This window comes from Gymnoscopelus braueri (genome assembly GCF_963280865.1).
Source record: "Gymnoscopelus braueri genome assembly, chromosome: 7".
NCBI lineage: Eukaryota > Metazoa > Chordata > Actinopteri > Myctophiformes > Myctophidae > Gymnoscopelus > Gymnoscopelus braueri.
Window position 1 is genome coordinate 26528234 of NC_137608.1, and position 20788 is coordinate 26549021.

Consider the following 20788-nt stretch of genomic DNA (forward strand, 5'->3'; position numbering starts at 1 on the left):
ATTTAAAAATGTCTATACACTGGGCTGATCTAATATGGAGGGGTAGGCTATTCCAGAGCCTGGGACCAGCCACAGCAAAAGCTTTGCCCAAATATGGAGATGCCAAGTCATAGTACTGATGTCATACATCATAGACTGACCACTGTCTGGCAGCGGGCAAACACAGCCAGAAATAAGTCTGGCAGTGAATGAGTTAATAGACCTCATCGTTTCTGTGGTTTTTGTTTGTGCAGTACAATCCTTTCAAGAAGAGTTGGAAAGTGCTGATAATAACCTTGACTTCAACGACAGGGATTGAAGTGATCAAGGGAGTGTCAAAGCACATGGAGTGAATGGAGTTCATGTGGAGCTCATCCTACCTCTGGGAGAAGATGTCCCTGTAGGGGCTCCCGTGCTGCATGGCGATGCCGTACCCACGGTCCGGTGCGTTGCTGCTGACCGTGTAGAAGGAACAGTCCTCATCGTTGATGGCAACGTACTCCAGCACCGCTGCATCCCAGACGAAACCAAAGCGACCGTACTTGACCTGAAACAAGCACACGCACACACACACACGCGCGCACACACACACACACACACACACAGTGAAAAAAAGAGCATAAAGTTTAATCAAAAGGTCAAATCTGTCATTAGGCCTTTAATGCCCTTATTGTTTGTAACTGTTGCATTCATTAGTGTCCTGGTTATTGCTGGTTGTTTTCTGCAGGCACATGTTGACTGAATTACATGCTATACATCTATATACAGTATGTATGACTAAGTTGTTGGGGAGGTGAAAGGTTGGTGGCTAGTCTGGCTACACTGTCCTTATGTGATACATTTCTGCAAACACCTCTGTCCATAAATGTCTACATTACAGCAATGCTGCACGAAATATAATATACAGTACACTGTATATCAAATTGTCTAAATGGACCAGCTGAATTGGGTTTCATCCTACAATCTACATAAATAATTCTCAACCTTTTTAGTTGATGTTTGACATTCATTAAGCCATGGACCCCTATTTGATACAACACTTTATCTCTGGGACCCCAATCTACACTATAAAATACTCAAGTGTTATTTTAACTCAGAGAGTATACAAATGGAACCAAATGGACCTCTAAGGATCCATAAATTATTTAGCTGCGGAACCCTCTAGAACCCCCTCAAGAACACCTGGGTGCTCCCAGGACCCCACAAAGAGGCCGTGGCTGTCACAGTCCAGTTTCCAAACAGGAAATCTCCCTGCGTGTTCAGCATGAGTATTTGAAAGTTGATGGGCTGGAAGGATTGACATTAGTCGAGACGGCCGGTGTGCTTTATATGTACCGCCACTTTATGTGCATATGAGTCCTTGAGGTTTTCTTTATGAGCACGCAGTAAAATTCGGAGTGTTAAGTTAACCCTAAAAGTGTAAACAGAGACCACTTTCATACTCTCAGAGCTGCAGTAAATAAACACATTGCATGCAGTGCTGTGGCGTGATTATGTTCTCATGTGGACACAGTGAACCTTATGGCACAGTGGCTTTATGGTTATGGTTCAGTATCCCACTACGAGTGTAGATGTAGTTGTATTATGGCTAATGATACAGGCTTATCATTCCTCTGTCTTGTATATGTCTGTATGTATGAACTATATACTGTTTACCATGTAAGAGTGTATTATGCATATGTATTTATATGCACATGTTTAATTTTTTTTGTGATTTCTTTTATGCGTAGGTAGTGTAGAAACTATCTGTGTGTGTGTGTGTGTGTGTGTGTGTGTGTGTGTGTGTGTGTGTGTGTGTGTGTGTGTGTGTGTGTGTGTCTGTGTGTGTGTGTGTGCGCACTGTAGAGTATATGTGCGTGTATTCGTATAAACAGTGTTTTTGTGCGTCTGGAAGCTCAGTCCTCTGTGAGTGGGAGTTTCATCTGGAGGATGAAAATCAAAGCCTGTTTTATAGAAGCTCTGTGGCCCGCTGTCAAAGCGGCGGCTTGTTTGCGCTGACAATAAATCCATGTTCCGAAACTCAAATGAAAAGTGCAGAATAATAGCTTGGTTGGGACTGTCACACCCTCACATTTGTCTCTGCCAAATCGGCGATATAACCTAGGGGTTGAAAGATGCATACGCCCACAAATGCACGCATGCTGTATGCATTCACACGCAAACACACACACCTCCATGATTATAATTAATTTTAATGGAACTAGGCCTATATGAAGATGTCACAGACTCTTTCTCAGACTGTGTGTGTGTGTGCACACACATGCGTGTGTGTGCGTGCGTGTGTGTGTGTCAGTTACGCCATTTGGTTTTTGAGGGATGATGACTAACGCTCGACAACAGACAAGAGCCAGTGATTGGGTAATTCCATTAACAGAAAGAGCGCTTGACTCTGTGTGTGTGCGTCTGTGTGTGTGCGTGTGTGTTTATGCCTGTGCGTGCGCATGAGTGTGTGGGCTCTGGAGTACAGATAGGGCAGTGGTTCTCAAACTTTTTCATGTCAAGGACCCCCAAAATGTATTTGGCCGCGGAACCCAATGTCAAAATATTTTGTTCCAGGGACACCTAGAAGCAAATATTTGAGTTATAAATGTTTGGTTTAAAAAATGTTGTATTCAAAGATTTGCACAAATGTTCACGATTTTTGAATAGCCAAAGTATAAAAGGTTAAGTGGTTAAAAGTATTGGAGGACCCCTGAGGGTCCCCGGACCCCACTTTGGGAACCAATGAGATAGAGTATGAGAAGTGAAAGTTTAGGATTTGGGAGAGAAGCTGGTTGTGGAGGAACACAAAATTGAGCAAGAGGCATAAAGCATAATATACTAGTAAGATAGACTGTGATAACATAGGATAACAGTAGAAAGGGCAGGATATTTCATTCTGCCATGGGATGGGAGGTGTGGGGGGGCGGGTGAGTAATAAAATATGAAAATCTCTCCACCCGAACTACTCCATCTATAATAGAAACAATTAAACATCATCTTCATTCCATTAAAAGTCATCAGTGTGGACTTACAGGGGAGAACCACAAATCAATATGCAATAATGAGATAATGGCCAGCCATGCTCCAAAGTGCTGCTCCACAATGAAGACATTTGAGGCAGCAGACCACAATTTGTCAAAGTGAGAATTTTAAGATGATACATGAACTTACAAGTAACTGTACGGTTTATCTGCTTCACCTCCTCTTCTCATAAACTGCCCCACCGCCTCCCTCCCTCCAAGCCTTACACACATCTGTCTGCTGGACCTCGATTTCATTAAAAGCCAATGAGGGTCTTCTGAGGGAAAAGCTATTCATATGGTGTAGATATGGACTGTCCTAAACTCACTAACCCTAGCCCATCTGCTCATAGGAATAGTATTCGAATTTAAGATAAAAGAAAACAACCACCTGACTGATATCTGAAGGTAGACTTTAAAGTGTGCGCGCACGCACGCACACACACACACACACACACACACACACACACACACACACACACACACACACACACACACACACACACACACACACACACACACACACACACACACACACACACACACACACACACACACACACACACACACACACACCTTCTCTACATCATTTCCATTCCCTGGCCATTGTAATCAGAGGGTTTGTGACTCTAATTGTGCCAAGGTAATTATCAAAAGCTGTTTTCCCCAAGCACATAAAGCACATTGACAGACACTTAGTTACTAACACACACACACACACATACGCACTTACGCACACATATACACGCTGATACACAGCAACTCAGAGAGTTACACACATGGACATTATCATACGCACAGCCAAGCAGCCACCAATGAATCCTAATCACCGCATTGGGCCTTGTTTTTCTTGACCACAATGTGACAGGGGCAACAAAACAGGGTTCATAATCACTCAATTAAAACCATCCCTCTATCTCTTTTTCCTCTCCCACTATTCAATCACTCCTCTCTCTGCCTCCCCTCCTTTTTGGCAGAGAAGAAAAATCTTCTCAATGCAATCATTGTTTCATTGTTTATGTACTCACTGTTTGGTTTATTGGCTTTAAAGTGTCTTTAGTTGGGCAGAGTCATTTTACAAAGTTATCATAATACTGTACCATATAACCATGAAGCTGAGAGTCATAGCTGGTGCAGCTATGATCAGTGACTCTTCAAAATTGTAAAAAAAAAAAGCAAAGGCCAGTTCATACTGCCACAGAACACTTCTGTTTTCTGAAAGCTAAACCCTGCTCACGCTGTTGGTCATCGCTCGAGCCAAGCAGTGTATACTACAGCCAGCACTGCTGGAACCGAAGGTTTTTAATACCTCGATATCGCCACACGCTGTGAGGAATTTGTGACGGAGGTACGGAGGTTTTGCCCTTTCTAGTGTTGTGTTTATGTGTTAAATGGTCACCAGAGAGAGATTTCAGAGGTGTTTGCACCTCCTGGAAGTTGGCTCATGTCTCTTCCAAACTAACTATAGCTGCTTTTCACTCGCTTCACTGCTGACAAAATGAAGCTGGCCTGAATGCGGAAACAAAACTAAATATATCACGCCCAACCTCTGACCGATAACAGTAGCCGATCTAGTTCTGCTATAGTCACAGCATCTCAGAGGCGCAGAAAAAATTCAAAAGTTCTGGGATCGCCCAGTCGAAGCTCTCTATTACGTCACATTGTAGTCTGTAGCCACCGAACAGCCCGGTGTAGTATGCATTGGACTTAAACATCTACTGGTGAAACTGAGGATTTTAGACCAGAACAGACGACATTCCCATGCTCTAATATTTCCAAACAAATAAAATAAATATAAAAGGTAAGCTGAATAAAATGCTGCAGACTAGAAGTTAAAACGCCTAGAAATGTTAAGTTCAATTCAACAAGCCTTCGCAGTTTGTGTTGCAATAAAAAGAAAGAAAAGACCTGGAACATATCGATCTGATGAGAAAACTACTCAACTGGCCTAAGGGAAGTATAAAAACATCAGAAACTCAGACGTCTCTGTGTGTTTTCTTTGCATGACAATCCCTGGCATTGAACACAAGCTGCGACAATCAGTGGTCGACAGTAATGAAAGTACATTGTACACAAGTACTGTGCTCAAGTATATTGTATATTGAGTATCTGTTTGTATAGTTGAGTATTTTTGGATGCATTCACTCCACTACGTTTCAAAGACAAATATTGTACTTTTGTCTCCACTACATTTCTAGGAAGGGAAAAAGTACATTAAAGTACATCAAACACTTAAGCACTATTTCAAATATAGTGAAAATAGCAGACCTATTTCAAATATAGTGAAAATAGCAGATCAACAAGCTTGTGAGCTTTTGGATCTGCTATTTTCCCTAGATTGATATATCATTGATATTAAAAAGAAAATGCACTTTGTAATTTGTACTTCTGATTACTTAAGTAGTATAAATATAAAAAAATTGCCTAAGCAACTTTCAATTGTAGTTGAGTAATATTTCACCATGAGTATCTATGCTTTGACTCAAGCATGGGGTTGAATGAGTACTTTGCTCTTGCACCACTCTGTATAATGAGCAGCCTACCTCTATATATCTGGACCCATGTAGTGAAAAGCCTTCAACCCGGGACTCTAGTCTCTCCCTCATCCATTACCTGCGCCTACAAACACATCAATTCTCCCCATGCATTTCATATTCATGTCTCCAGGTATTGGCTCATCCCACTTGTCCCAGTAGGATTTACAGACAGAGGGAAAGCAACCTCAGTCTTGCCAACCTGGAGATGACATTGCCCTACCATAGTCATGGCAAACAAGTTTATTAACAGCATTTCGTCTTCATATATTCCTATGACCTATTTAGACTTTTACATAGAATGTATGTAACATTTGAAAATGTCCTATAACAAGAACAAATCCAAACCATGAATGATATGCATATTATGCACAAAAGGCGACATGAAATAAGGCCAGAACAGTGACATTGACATGTACTGTAGTTTTTTATGTTATACAGCTAGGTGCCGATGAGTAACTAACACCACAATAAAGACACCATCAAACAAAATATTGATAAAAGTATAAAGACATACAATACACCCTATAGGAAAACCCATTAAAGATATCATCTACCTACCCAAGCTCAAAACTAAACTAAAAGAATGGCTGACCTCAAAATACAAGAGAAAATAGTTCAACTCCTCCTTGGTAGTAGCATCCCCTTTAGCATAACCATTTACCGTATTACATGTGCTATTAACAATCCTGCTAATAAAGTATTCAGTCAATCAAATACAATCATGCCGGCTGGTGCAAAACACTGTCAATAAAAAATAAAGTATACAGACTATACCCTATAAAGTCATCCTTCCTGATTCAGAAACCACCAGCACAAACTCAGGGTTACGGATGTAACCCCGGTTTCTTTAGAATTCGGAGTAACATACTCACTATGGGATATCACCGCCCCCTGGCGTTGATGCAGAGCTACATACCATAAACTCCCGGGCCATTCATTGGCTGAGAAGGGTATGTCACGTGTCCGGTAGACCGGAAGAGGTATAAAACCTCTTGCGTGACGTGGCTCATCCTCTTTAACACGCTTCCTGCATGCAGATGCACACAAACAGGGGTGTTAGGTGAGTATGTTACTCCGAATTCTAAAGAAACCGGGGTTACATCCGTAACCCTGAGTTTCTTGTCAATTCTCCGTAACATACTCACTATGGGATACATAAACCCCCCTGGGGCTTATAGCCATACCGAATCTCAGGTCCGCACGCCCCCTAGCCATAAGGCCCCGTCCCCCTGGACGTGACCTTCGGCCTCACGGGCGCCCCAGCCCTCCGGGCCGGGGTGCGGTATATAATTGAAAGAAAAGGACCCTGACAGACCAAGTCTGCCTATTCATCTAATGAACAGACACAAGTCTGACCCATAAGTGAAAACAAGGAAACAGGGCCTCCTCCCCTGGAAACCTACCAACGGTGGTTCCGAGGGGACTCAAGAGAAGGAAGGTAGAGAAGGGAACAAAGGCGGGTTACACAAAAGACCTGCCTAACCTCCCCCACCCTAACTAGAGACAGCCGCTATGCCCAGTACAGCGTGCGCCACTGACGCCGCTGCCACATCCAGGCTGTAGAAAACCGCAAAAGTCGATGGAGACGACCAGTTTGCGGCCGCGCACACCTCCTGGACCGACATTTCCCTGGAGAGGGCCCAGGAAGTAGCCACGCCTCTAGTAGAGTGAGCCTTCAGTCCTTCTGGAACTGGAGCGCCACTACTGACGTAGGCCAGCCTAAATGGCATCCACACTCCATCTAGAAAGCGTCGCCTTAGTCACTGCCTTCCTCCGACCATCTGGGCCGAAGGAGACAAAAAGTTGCGACGACGACCGGCCGACCGCCGTCCTCTGGCAGTAGAGCTTCAACGCCCTCACTGGGCAGAGACAGTGCAGCCGCCTATCCTCTGCCGAAGCGAAAGGAGGCGGATGAAAAACTATCAGCTCAACCGGTGTCTGGGTCACCATTCCGTCCTTGGGAACAAACGCCATGTTGGGCTTAACCAAACCCTGCTGTCGTCTCCCAAGAACCTCATGCACTCCGAACTTACTGAGAGCGCATGTATGTCGCTGACCCGTGTAGCTGTAGTGAAAACAACCACAAGAACCGTTTCGAGACTAACGATCTCCAGATCCATAGAGTGAAAAGGCTCGAACGGTGGGAGGCAAAGCGCCCCCAGCACCACCGCCAGGTCCCAGGCCGGGAACAGAGGCCTAGAGACCGGCCTGGCCCGCCTGGCACCGTTCACAAAACTACGCACCAGCGGATGTCGGCCAACCGTCATGTCATCGAAACCCACGTGACAAGCGGAAATGGCCGCCTGGTACACCTTAACCGTCGAGAAAACCAGACCTTGGTTCAATTTGTCCTGCAAGAACATGAGGATGCTGCGTACCGAGGCCCGGAAGGCCTCAACCGGCGGTGACTGACCCAGACACCATGACACGAACAGGTTCCACCTGTCGTCGTACGCAGACCTCGTGGAAAGGGCCCTCGCCCCCTGGATGGTAGCTACCACCTCAGGGGGCAGGCCATAAGAAGTCAAGGTCTCCCCCTCACGGGCCAAGCCCACCGGTCTAGGTCCTGAGGTTGCTTGTGGAAAATTCCGACCCCTGCCTGCCGTAGCAGATCTCTGATCGGGGGGAGGGCCCAGGGCTCGTTGTAGAGGAGAGGATTATTCCTAACCTCCATGCGCCCCACGCCAGTGCCACCAGTGGCACTGACAGTCCGTGGAGTCTGACAAGTTGAGAGGACCAACTCCCGTGACGGGAATGCATAAAGCAGTTCAGTCGGCCAACCTGGCCCAGATCTGGCTTGTTATCTCCGGAGGAGAGGCCAATCTGCGTACCAAAAAACGCCCCTGGACAACAGAGTCGCTCCACTGTTCAGGAGGCCCGGTACCTGTGAGGCTCTGGTTGACGAAAGGCGCGCGTCGCACCACAGCGTCAGATCGCCAGCTAGCCTGTCCAACACTGGAGAGGCCAGGCCTCCCTGCTTTTTGGCATAGCACACGGTCGTGGTGTTGTCGGTTCCGATCAGGACATGACAACCTCAGGTGGACGGGGCTCCAAGAGCCCACATCCACCTCCGGGGAAAAAAGGTCACACGTGGGGCTTGTCCAAACGAAACAGGTGTAAGGCCGAAGTCATGAGACCCGTCGCCTGCACGCATAGCCTGTATGTGACTTGTCGCCTCACGCGAGAAGACCCTAGGCCGAAACGCTGTCTATCCCGCCCGGGACAGACGCGCCGTGAGCCTGGTCTAGCCCAGCGAGACCCCCTATGAAGGTGGTCTGCTGAGACGGGACCAAGACGCTCGACGGACGGTGACGGTGAAAAACCCCTCGACGTCAAGTGGGGAAACGGCCACGTCTGTGTGCCGCGCCACCTCCTGACTGTGGTGGATAGAAAGGAACGTGGAAATAAGCATTGAAAACAATGCTGGTCCACCCATCTCCTTAACGCACCGTCCGCAGAGAGGGTCATACACCAGTACAACCACAGTGTGTTGTTGTTGATCAGGGGAGCTGACCAGTACAACCACAGTGTGTCACTGCTGTACAGAAAAAACCCCTACACACACAGTGTACCACTGAAGTACCGGGATAGTAAAACAGTTCCGGACTGCAAACTCTCCAACAAGCTGCCTCAGCAAGCGAGTCAGGAGGGGCTCTGATGTCACCCAGTGCGGACAACGCACACGTTTCCAACTGGACCGGTGATGTCGCCACGTGATCCAGCGGACCCGCACATGCGGGGCCGTTAGAGACCGTGGAAGGGTAGCGGTGGAAGGTGGCCACCGTGGTGTTGCTTTAGTGGGGCTGGCTATGCGCTGCACCAAAAAACCACACTGTAATGTGTGGTTGTTAGTGAGGCCAGCTAGCCGCCAATCGAAGCAACAGTAGCCTGACTGGAGGTTCTGCAAACCTAGCAGCTAACAAGCTAGTCAAGGCTAAATCACCATGGGCCAAGAAACGTTGAGATCCGTTTCCAAGGGAACCGGTTTCTTGTGTGTGCGTCGCCATGGGGACCAAAGACGCTACTACTGGTGCTAGCAGCGCTAACCCTGTGTGCGTTGCCATGGGGACCAGCGACGCTGCCACTGCCGCCAGCGGTGCTAACCCTGAGGTGACCGCCCGAGGCAGTAGAGGTACTAACGGTCCGTTAGGACCCGGCGGGGTCACGTGACCGGTCACGGGGACCTTGCCTGACGTCAGCATCCGGTTTGTCCGCCAGCGCAGCCTGTCTGTTTCCATGGAAACCAACGGCGCTGTCACTCTGACAAACGGGGCCGTCCGAAGTAAGCCTACCTTGGCCGTCGCCCTCTCGTCTGAGCCCAAAGGCTCCGGACGGAGCGTCGACAAAGTCGTCCTCCCCTTAGGGAGTGCTTTGTCGCTCGTTAGTGGCGAACGAGGCCTGTAGTCCGTGAGGCGGTACGGCAAAGGGGGCATCTGTCCCTCCAAAATGGCGGAGACAGAGGTCCGCTCTTTGACCCAAGTATTTTTCGAGACCCTTCAGATTCAGAATGGGTCGTACCCCCCCCCCCCTTCTTTTCCACCAGAAAATATTACGAATAGAAAACCAGTTGGTTCCGATTCATAGATAGTTCTCTGACTATGTTACTCTGAATTCTAAGGAAACCGGGGTTACAACGTAACCTTGCGTTTCTTGACAAATTCTTCGTAACATACTCACTATGGAGAGAGAGTGAACCCCCTCTCTCAGAGACATGGTTGCCTTATCCTCTGCATGAGAGGAACAACACCGTGTCCGACATAGGAGATTATATGCATAAGAGCACGTGGAAAACACACCAGTACAACCACAATGTGTTGTTGCGGATCAGGGGAGTTGATCAGTACAATCACAGTGTGTCACTGCTGTACTGAAAAACCCTGTACACACACAGTGTAACGCTGATGTACTGGGATAGTAAACAGAAGTATCGGAAGTAAGCCTTTAATAGCGCCCATGCTCAAGAGGAAGGAAACATCCTCCCTCAGAGTATTGGCTGCTGGGCCCCTTGCACGGGAAAACAATACTTTTTCTGTCACGGGGGATTTGTGGAGAAATGCAGCCTGAAACCCTTTAGTATTGTGAGCAATACCTAAGCATTCGGCTTGCAAACCTCCATTGCTTCACACACCGAGAGAGTGGCTTGGACGATGACGTCACCGGCCGCTCGGAGAGTGGGAGCGTTGCCATGGGGACCGTTGCCATGGGGACCAGTGACGCTGCCACTGCCGCCGGCGGTGCTAACCCTCGGGCCAACGGAGGACTCGGAGGAGTCACGAGACTGGCCACGGGGAAAAACCCCGGCGTCAGAATTAAGCCCAAAGATATACACAGTGAAACTATATATATATCAATGATTAATCCTACCTTGGCCGTCGCCAGAGTGTAGAAGAGAGAGTAACGTCACGCTTCGATCTCGCCGCAAAGCGGGCCTCTATGGGCTATAGTTCCAACATTGGAACTATCTCATTGACGTAGACAGAGCACTTCCGCATTCCATTCTCACAATGGGATCGACGCTACTGTCATTACTCTCTTCCTAACTTACTCTGGCCGCCGCCATCTTGTCGACAAAGTCGTCCTCCCTAGGAGGTGCTTTGTCGCCCTCCAGCGGCGAACGTGAGGCGGTACGCCAAGGGGTCATGTCTGACCGAAGTACTTCCGGTTCACAGTGGTGCGTGGGCACTTCCTGTGGGACGGAAGCCTGTGAGGCGACAAAACCTTCCTCCCCGTAGGGGATGCTTTGTCGCTCGTCAAAGGCGAACGTGGCCGAAGTACTTCCGGTTCACAGTGGTGCGTGGGCACTTCCTGTGGGACGGAAGCCTGTGAGGCGACAAAACCTTCCTCCCCGTAGGGGATGCTTTGTCGCTCGTTAAAGGCGAACGTGGCCTGCAAAACATGAGGCGGTACGGCCAAGGGGTCATGTCTGACCGAAGTACTTCCGGTTCACAGTGGTGCGTGAGCCTGGACGGAAGGCAAAAACCGGCGTGACCCCATTCCACTGGCGCATTTGCGCCCTCTGGCGGACAGGGGTGATGTGGGTTTTTATATTACCTTCATATGATCCAGGAACATGCACAGATTTTATCCAACAATGTCTAGAACATCGGAACTCGGGTGTTCTAGACAGTGTGGGCTTACGTAATTGAGAACGTTGATACATTACATGCACGGATATCATCCCATCAATGTCTGGGATACCGGAGTTCGGGCATCACAGACATTGTGGACTTATACACAGAGAGCATTGGAGCAGAGAAGCCCGCCCGCAGGGGACTCCATTGCTCCGCTGCTCTTTCAGATGTTATCCAACAATGTCTAGAACACCGGGACTCGGGTGTTCTAGACAGTGTGGGCTTATGTAATTGAGAACGTTGATACATTTACATTACATGCACAGATATTAGCCCATCAATGTCTGGGATACCGGAGATCGGGCATCACAGACATTATGGGCTTATATACAGAGAGCATTGGAGCAGAGAAGCCCGCGGTAGGGGACTCCACTGCTCCGCTGCACTCAAGCCACGTGAAAGAACGAGATCGTTTGTAACATGTAACACATTTATTTCTTTGGCAGAAAAAAATGTGTACTTTTAAACACACATTCGTTTTCATTAAACATGGCCTTCTGGCAGTCGAGGAGCCGTCCATCTTGTCCATCGAGTAAGGTCTTCAGAAGCCCCCGAGGTTTGCTCGATACACAGAGTGAGAAGGCTAACAAGCTGGTGTTATCCTAGCGAGGCAAGCTAGGCTAGGACAACGCTGTTAATAACCTGTTGCATGGGTGTTAAGCCAACAAAACACTGCCTGACTAAGGCGACGTTAACCTAGCGAAGCAGCTAACGTAGCTAGTCTGGGCTAACTCACTCACGAGCTTCTGCCTCGTTCTCCCCTCGCCTATGCCGCCGTCGCCGGAGCCCCTTCGTTGTCTCCTGGCGACGCACCGCTGGCCCGGTACGCTTGCTGTGGCAGCGGAGTAGACGGCTGGGAAGAGGGGGAGGAAGTGCCGCTAGGTAGTTGCACCTGGGTGGTTCTCCCAGACACGGTGCTAGCGGCTGCTGCAGTGCTGCGTAGCACGGCTTGTGTAGCAGCCTGGAGGTGCTGCGAGCGGGGGCTAACGCCGCTCGCAGCCGGGACTGCCGGAGGGCCCATTGTGGACTGTGAGCGCACGTGGTGGGCCCCACCACCCACGTTCCCTGGGCCGTGTTGCTGGATCCGCGACGACCGGGGACGAGACGTCGCTGCCTCCCGCAGCCAGGGCGCTGCCCTGGCTAAGCGGCTATCGAGGTGCAGCGTGGAGAACAGCGCAGCCCTCGCAGCGTCCCGGTGCATCTTGGAAATGCCCCGGCCCCGTAGAGACCGAGGCACGAGATGCAGAAACCACGAGGGTCATCCCCGGCGATCATCAAGCGGCAGAGCAGCAATACGCAGGGACGTGGAACCTCCATCTCGAGCTAACCTGTTAGCTTCCAACCGCAAGGCTAAGAGCGCGGAAAACTCAAAGGAGGAAAACTTGCTTTAGCAGTAAAAGAAAGAAAGAGAAGATAGCCGCGGGAGCGGAAATAATAAAACTTTTTTTTTTTAATAGGAGGAAAACCCGTTGGTTAGTACAAGTACCACCGAGTGGGCTAAAGCTGGTTTCCGTCCTGATCAAAGTTACGTTTGTTATTATTAAGGTATGTCTTGAGCTGTTGCATCTGCCATGCAGAGAAGCGAAAGAGGATGAGCCACGTCACGCAAGAGGTTTTATACCTCTTCCGGTCTACCGGACACGTGACATACCCTTCTCAGCCAATGAATGGCCCGGGAGTTTATGGTATGTAGCTCTGCATCAACGCCAGGGGGCGGTGATATCCCATAGTGAGTATGTTACGGAGAATTGACAAGAAACCACAGGTAACGTTACAGATGACAGAAGAGTGGATGTTACAATAGTCACACATCGCAAAGTTAAGCAATAGTTATAACATCAGCACGAACCACAGGTAATATAATAGGGTTAGTCACATAACAGCGTGTTGCTACTGAGTCACAGACTCAATTACCGTTGCCCCATGCAGGTATTATTATACATTCTCATATTAAACGGCACAAAAGACTGACCAAGTCCTTCCAACCTAATCTTGGGATAAAGGAATAAGTCCTTCCTCTTGCTCACTCTCTCTTCAATCTCCATGTGGAGGGGGTGGGGAGTGGTTAGCCCTGATGGCCTCCATCTTTCTCAGTACACGCACATTCAACACATCCTCAAACCCGTCCAGTGTAGCCCCAACGACAGAGCCAGCTTTCCTCAGCAACCTGTTTAGGCTAATTGTGTCCGCAGCCTTCATGTGACCCCTCCCAGCAGGCAATCGCAAAGAAGAAGGCACTGTCCATTAAAAACTGATGGACTGAGGACCTGAGCAAGAACAGCCTGCTCCTCTCCTTACTGTAGAGGTAGACACTCCACTCATGTACGATCGAAGATGGGTCAGACTGCCCTTCCTGCCTGACCTCAATTTACCGTTTGATGCCCCCGGCTATACAAAGAATTTAGCCGACCAGCTGAACTCAGGATGAAAGCTCAGCTGATAAAAAATGTAAAAAAACTAAAACAATGCTGAACAATCTCCTATATATTTCACTTAAATATTTCATCACTCCTGTTCATCATCACACAATGCTGGTGGTGGACAATGATGGGACATTTTCTTAAATCAAATAAGTTATTATCTCTTTATTCTTTGACATTCTTTGATCTGAAGAGCACCTTAACAGTAAACATTGAGTGCTGCATCACAAGATAACTTGGAGCATTGTGTGGCTGCAATTACTGTACCTCGATGGTCTATATATTATATTATATTAAACTACCATAAAGTACTAAAAAACATTCAGAATAAAATATGAGCCCAAATCCAGTTTCTAGAGTAGAGGGGCTGTTAAGCTGACTTCTCTGTGGTTAAAACAACCTAGCTTCAGAGACTAGTCATACTGTGCACAGTGATCCACTGAAGTCTTCAAACAGCTGAAGCACTCAAGGGTCTACTTTCTTTCTGCATCTCTCTCTCTCTCTCTTCTTGTCTTGTCACTCGCTCTCTCTCTCTTACATGCACGCACGCACGCACGCACACACGCATGCATACACGCATGCACGCACGCACAAAGGCACCGTCAAGAAATAGCAGGGTGCAAACAGAATAATACATTCTTGATTCAATCTCAAGCATATTCAAATTGTTATTTTCCCTCTCCATTTTTCAAATGCAACATTATAAATGTACAATATTGAAGCGGCCCACATGAACAAATCGTTTCTAACTCTCCAGTTAATTTCTTACATGAAGCGATGTCTCTGAAGCACATGCTGCTTGCTGTTAGTCGCTCTTCCCAGTGGGACCATTCTGAAAGGGTTGTGAGCCTTTTAAGACAGCATCAGCTGCACATGGAGACCACATTTTTCACCACCAACATCACAATTTATCCAATATGTGATCCACGTGTTAATAAATAAATAAATCCCTATCTCTCCAGCAGAGAGTATACTTCACCATTGTCCACTAAGAGGAAGACGATGGGGATGATTTGCCTTAATCAGAGATGGACATTTGCCAATTGTTGTGTGTGTAAAAGCACAACATCAGGGACGTAAATATCTCATATACCAGGCCTTCACAGGACACATAATGCAGTTCAGCTTTTGAAATATTCTCCAGATGATGGATATATGTTTGTTTGTGTAATTTTTCTCTGACTGTGTTGCTGTTAGAAAGACAGATGCCGAAATGGAGCTGTATGTATAATGTATAATGCAAGATTGTACAGTATTATCATTTCACTGTCAAACTCTGAGCACTCTGAAAGCCCTCTACAGTACAAAAGCTCACATTCAAGCAGGCACACACACTTGCTCTCAGCTTTAAACTGCCTCTCTAGGGCCCTCTCTCTTTGCATATGTTTTCATGCATCATTCTCTTCTGGCTCGGTTCTTGTCTCATTCTATAAATGAGAGAGAGAATGAGAAATATAGATTTACCCACAGTGCACAACTCAACTCAAATCAAGTTCCACTAACTTACAGTCTCAGGGCAAGTACAAGGGAGCTAGAGCTTGCCCCATAAACATGCATGCACATTGATTTCACACACAGAGCCACACACAAACTGCACAAGCCCAAACTCATGCACAAACTCACACAAAAATAGCTTTGTCTACCCCCGAAACCAAGCAAACCCTGTCTCTTGGCTCTACGCCTCTACATTTGTTTATGTGCATCCCACATGCTTTGCAGTTCTTTTTGTTTGGGTCTCATTTTGACAAATCAGAGAGCATTACAATGAGAGCCTGCTTCCCAGCCCAATACCCTCGCCAGCTGGCACTAGCCGGCTCCCTGTGGCCAGCAGAAGAACAGATCTAAGTACAGATTGAATTAGGTATGAGCAAAGCCGTCAAAGCTCGGGAAAGACTCAAGAGCTGGCACCATATCCCTGTCCCTGCTACCTCCAGTATGGGGGACCTCACATCTATACATCTATGTAACGGCATAAGGGGTCTGAGGACAAATCCCGTCAAATCCACAGGAATGCATTTTGTATCGGAAGTTGGTGGTGGCTGAGCAGTGGGTAAGACTCATTTAATATTGTAATGACCGAAGGTAATGAAGCACGCTGGCACCTTCTCCCGATAGGAATACTTTTTTTTATTTCGTTGTGGCAGTCACACCCACAAACACCAACTCAATCAATGAACAGAAAAGGAGGGGTGTGTCTCACACAACTGTGCCTATCGCTCATGGGTTCCTCGTAATGCACATACATAAACCAACTGATTGTGTCACAGTCTGACCTAGGAGTGGGTGTGGGTGTGTCTGGATCAGTGTGACCACCTGCATACACTCACCTCCAATCATGCCCACAGTATTTAAGGCCCAGCCTCTCGGCAGCCCTCTGCCAGATTGTCTTGTTTTCAAGCTGCAAGCATTGTACTAGAGCCTAGTTTTCAAGCCAAGTTTTTGCTGTTTTTCTGATCTCTGCTTTGTCCCCTAGACCTCGTTTTTGCCCAGTCCCTGCCTGTACCTTCGCCCTCGTTGACTGCCCCCCCTGGATTCGACCCCCGCTTTCCACTGATTATTCTTTGCCTGCCCCTTGCCTGCCTTGGAAGTTTTTGTGAATAAAGCCTGTTTTCAGTGCCTTCTGTGTCTGCATTCTGAGTCCTTCCATGTGCGCCTGACATTACAATCTGCTACGCCCTGCAGGCGGCAGTGATTGAACATGGAGCCTTGCTGGGAAATCAACAACAGGGAATACAGAAAATTGACCAAAACCTGACCACTTTGGCTAATTCTTTCCATGCACTCAATAATCAATTGCAACAGCTGAGTGTGCAGGCTTCCTCTGCTGCACCCGCCCCCGCCCCTTTTAGTCAGCCTGACGCTCCTCAGCCTGCTGCCAGAGAACCCAGACTGCCCCCACCTCAACCTTACAACGGTGAGCCCGGAACCTGTCGTTCCTTTTTGTCCCAATGTTCATTGATTTTAGAGCTACAGGCCTCAGCTTTCCCTACACAGCGTTCACGTGTGGCCTATATAATCACCTTACTCACTGGCAAGGCTCGGGAGTGGGGAACAGCCATATGGGATTCTGATGACCCTATTTGTGGTAACTACAGGGACTTTACCAGTGAAATGAAGGAGGTTTTTGACCGCTCTGTTTCGGGCAGGGATGCTGCCAGACAGTTGCTACAGCTCAAGCAAGGCAGCAGGTCCGTTTTTGACTATGCCATTGATTTCCGTACCCTGGCTGCCTCGTGTGCGTGGGGAGACACCGCCTTGTCTGATGCCTTCTTGAGTGGTCTGTCAGATGCTGTTAAGGATGAACTGGTGTCACATGAGCTGCCGACTGGATTCCATGAGTTGGTGAAGCTGTCCGGCAGGATCGACGCTCGACTCAGGGAGCGGCGCTATGAGAGGGGTTTGTTCCGCTGCTTCTCCGCCTCTCCAGGAGGCAGCCCCCCCTCCAGAGCCTATGCAGGTCGATCGTGCCAAGCTGTCCCCCGAGGAGCGCATTCGTCGCCGCCAGGAGAATGCCTGTTTCTACTGTGGCCAGATGGGTCATTTTAGCCTCAAGTGTCCACTAAAAGGCGACGCCCATCATTAGAAGCAGGGCTTCTGGTGGGCACTGCTCAAGGTAATTACCCTGCCAAACGTTCTTTATTACCCATTATGCTGTTGCTGTCTGATGGTACTCACCCCCTCACAGCTCTCATAGATTCCGGGGCAGATGAAAGTTTCATCTGCGCGGCCACAGCCCGTCAGTTGAAAATTCCTGTGCTTCCCCTGAAGCAGCCCTTATTGACTAGTGCCATTAATGGACGGAGTCTCATGCGTATCACTCATGTCACAGAGCCCGTTGGGGTGCGAGTTTCCGGTAATCATTCCGAACGCTTATCTTTTCACGTAATGGATAACCCTCATGTCCCCATTGTCCTAGGCTTTCCCTGGCTGTCGGTCCACAACCCTCATGTTAACTGGGCTGATAGCACAATTATGAGTTGGAGTCAGTTTTGCCACTCTCACTGCCTAACCTCAGCTGCCATTTCTCTCTCTCTGGAGCAAGACAGGACTGAGGAATTCCCCGATTTGTCCTCTGTCCCTCCTGAGTACCTGGACTTAAAGACTGTTTTTAGTAAGTCCCGTGCTGTTTCCCTGCCGCCTCACAGGCCATATGACTGTTCGATTGACCTCCTGGAAGGAGCCATGCCCCCCAAGGGGCGCCTTTATTCCCTCTCACCTGCAGAGACTGAGGCGATGAACAAGTACATCTCGGAATCCCTGGCCGCAGGCATCATCCGCCCATCGTCCTCCCCTGCTGGTGCTGGTTTTTTTTTCGTTGGCAAGAAGGACGGTTCCCTAAGGCCATGCATCGATTACAGAGGTTTGAATGATGTCACTGTCAAGAATCGTTACCCTTTGCCACTCATGTCTACAGCCTTTGAACTATTACAGGGTGCACATGTCTTTACTAAACTTGACCTACGTAATGCCTATCACCTTGTGAGGATAAGAGAGGGAGATGAGTGGAAAACTGCCTTTAACACATCCACAGGGCATTATGAATATCTAGTTTTACCTTTTGGTTTGACTAATGCTCCTGCTGTTTTTCAGGCCCTAGTCAATGACGTGCTGAGAGACATGGTCAACCGCTTTGTTTTTGTTTACTTGGATGACATATTAATTTTTTCTCCCTCTCTTAAGGAGCACAGACACCATGTCAGGCAGGTTCTCCAACGACTCCTGGAGAACCGTCTCTTTGTAAAGGCAGAGAAGTGCGAGTTCCACCAGAGCACAGTGTCATTTTTGGGGTTCATTGTGAGCTCCGGCCAACTTCACGTAGATCCCTCCAAGGTAAAAGCAGTCACTGATTGGCCCAGGCCAGCCACAAGGCGTGATCTCCAAGGTTTTTTAGGTTTTGCCAATTTTTATCGCAAGTTTGTACGCAACTACAGTACTGTTGCTGCCCCACTCACAGCTTTGACCTCGTCTAAGATACCTTTCCGCTGGAATCCTCAGGCAGAGGATGCCTTTTCCAAACTCAAGTATTGTTTCACCACTGTACCTGTCCTAACTGTCCCTGATCCCTCTCTGCAGTTTGTTGTGGAGGTTGACGCCTCAGAGACCGGAGTCGGTGGTGTGCTGTCCCAGAGATCCCCCAAGGACAATAGACTGCACCCCTGTGCCTACTTCTCTCATCGTCTGTCTCCTGCTGAGCGCAACTACACCATAGGAGATCGTGAACTGCTGGCAGTGGTGCTAGCTTTAGAAGAGTGGCGACACTGCCTTGAGGGAGGGGCCTTGCCCTTCTTTGTTTGGACTGATCACAAGAACCTTGAGTATATCAAGACGGCTAAACGCCTTAATTCCCGCCAAGCTCGATGGTCTCTGTTTTTTTCACGTTTCAATTTCACCCTGTCATATCGCCCAGGTTCCAAAAATACTAAGCCAGATGCCCTGTCCAGGATCTATTCTCCAGAGAAGGAGTCTTTGGCCCCCGAGCCTATTCTGCCTCCTGAGCTGATAGTTGGGGCTGCACTCTTTGACGTTGAGTCTCAGGTTCTGAGGGCCCAGAGTCAGGAACCCGGCCCAGGTAATGGTCCTCCTAGTTGCTTGTTTGTCCCCGCATCTGTTCGTTCAGAGGTGTTGACCTGGGGACATGGCTCCAGGCTAGTGTGTCACCCGGGGGTGGACCGGACACTGGCCTTCATTAAGCGGCGCTTCTGGTGGCCATCCATGAAGGAGGATGTGAAGCAGTTTGTGGCAGCCTGTGAGACGTGTGCCCAGAACAAGCACAGCAACAGACCCCCGGCTGGCCTTCTAAGACCCCTTCCTGTTCCCCGCCGACCCTGGTCCCACATAGCCCTTGATTTTGTTACTGGTCTGCCCATGTCCGAAGGTAACACATGCATACTTACCGTAGTTGACAGGTTCTCCAAAGCAGTTCATTTTATTCCCTTGACAAAGTTGCCCACAGCCAAGGAGACGGCAGAACTGCTAATCACTCATGTTTTTAAGCTTCATGGTTTACCCCAGGATATAGTTTCCGACAGGGGCCCGCAGTTCTCTGCTCAATTCTGGAGGGCATTTTGCAAGCTCATTGGCGCTTCTGCCAGCCTGTCTTCTGGTTATCATCCCCAGACCAATGGCCAGACGGAGAGAGCCAACCAGAGCCTGGAGGTGGCCCTTCGGTGCATGACCTCTTCCAACACCACATCCTGGAGTAAGATGCTTCCCTGGGTTGAATATGCACATAACTCACTCCCCACTACAGCTACTGGCCTTTCCCCTTTCCAGTGTTGCCTAGGCTACCAGCCTCCACTGTTTCCTGCACAGGAGGAGGAAGTGGCAGTCCCCTCAGCCCAGGCTTTTGTTCAGCAATGTCGGCGAACCTGGAGACGGGCTCGAGCCCGTCTGTTGCAGTCGGTGGCCTACTTCAAGAAGCACGCTGACAGACGCCGCTCAACAGCACCCCGCTACAAGGTTGGACAGAAGGTCTGGCTTTCCTCCAGGAATCTACCTCTGAAGGTCCTGTCTCGTAAGTTAGCACCCAGGTTTGTTGGGCCTTTTCCCATTACCAAACTCATCAATACCTCTGCTGTAAGACTTAAGCTGCCTCGGCCCATGCAACGTGTTCACCCTGCCTTTCATGTTTCCCAAGTCAAGCCTGTTGTACTCAGCCCTCTCTCCCCTCCCTCCAAGCCCCCTCCGCCTCCCAGGGTCATCGATGGTGGAGAGGTGTT

At 48.6% G+C, this 20788-nt stretch overlaps 1 protein-coding gene across 1 annotated transcript in view; it reads right to left on the reverse strand.

Moving 5' to 3' along the window:
- grid2 (glutamate receptor, ionotropic, delta 2) overlaps positions 1–20788 on the reverse strand; it is a gene marked incomplete at both ends in the record, with an annotated part of 751979 nt that overhangs the window by 43868 nt on the left and 687323 nt on the right. The window contains one exon of the mRNA XM_080434189.1: positions 360–526. Within this exon, the coding sequence (XP_080290315.1) occupies positions 360–526 (167 nt within the window). The remainder of the gene's footprint in view (positions 1–359; positions 527–20788) is intronic.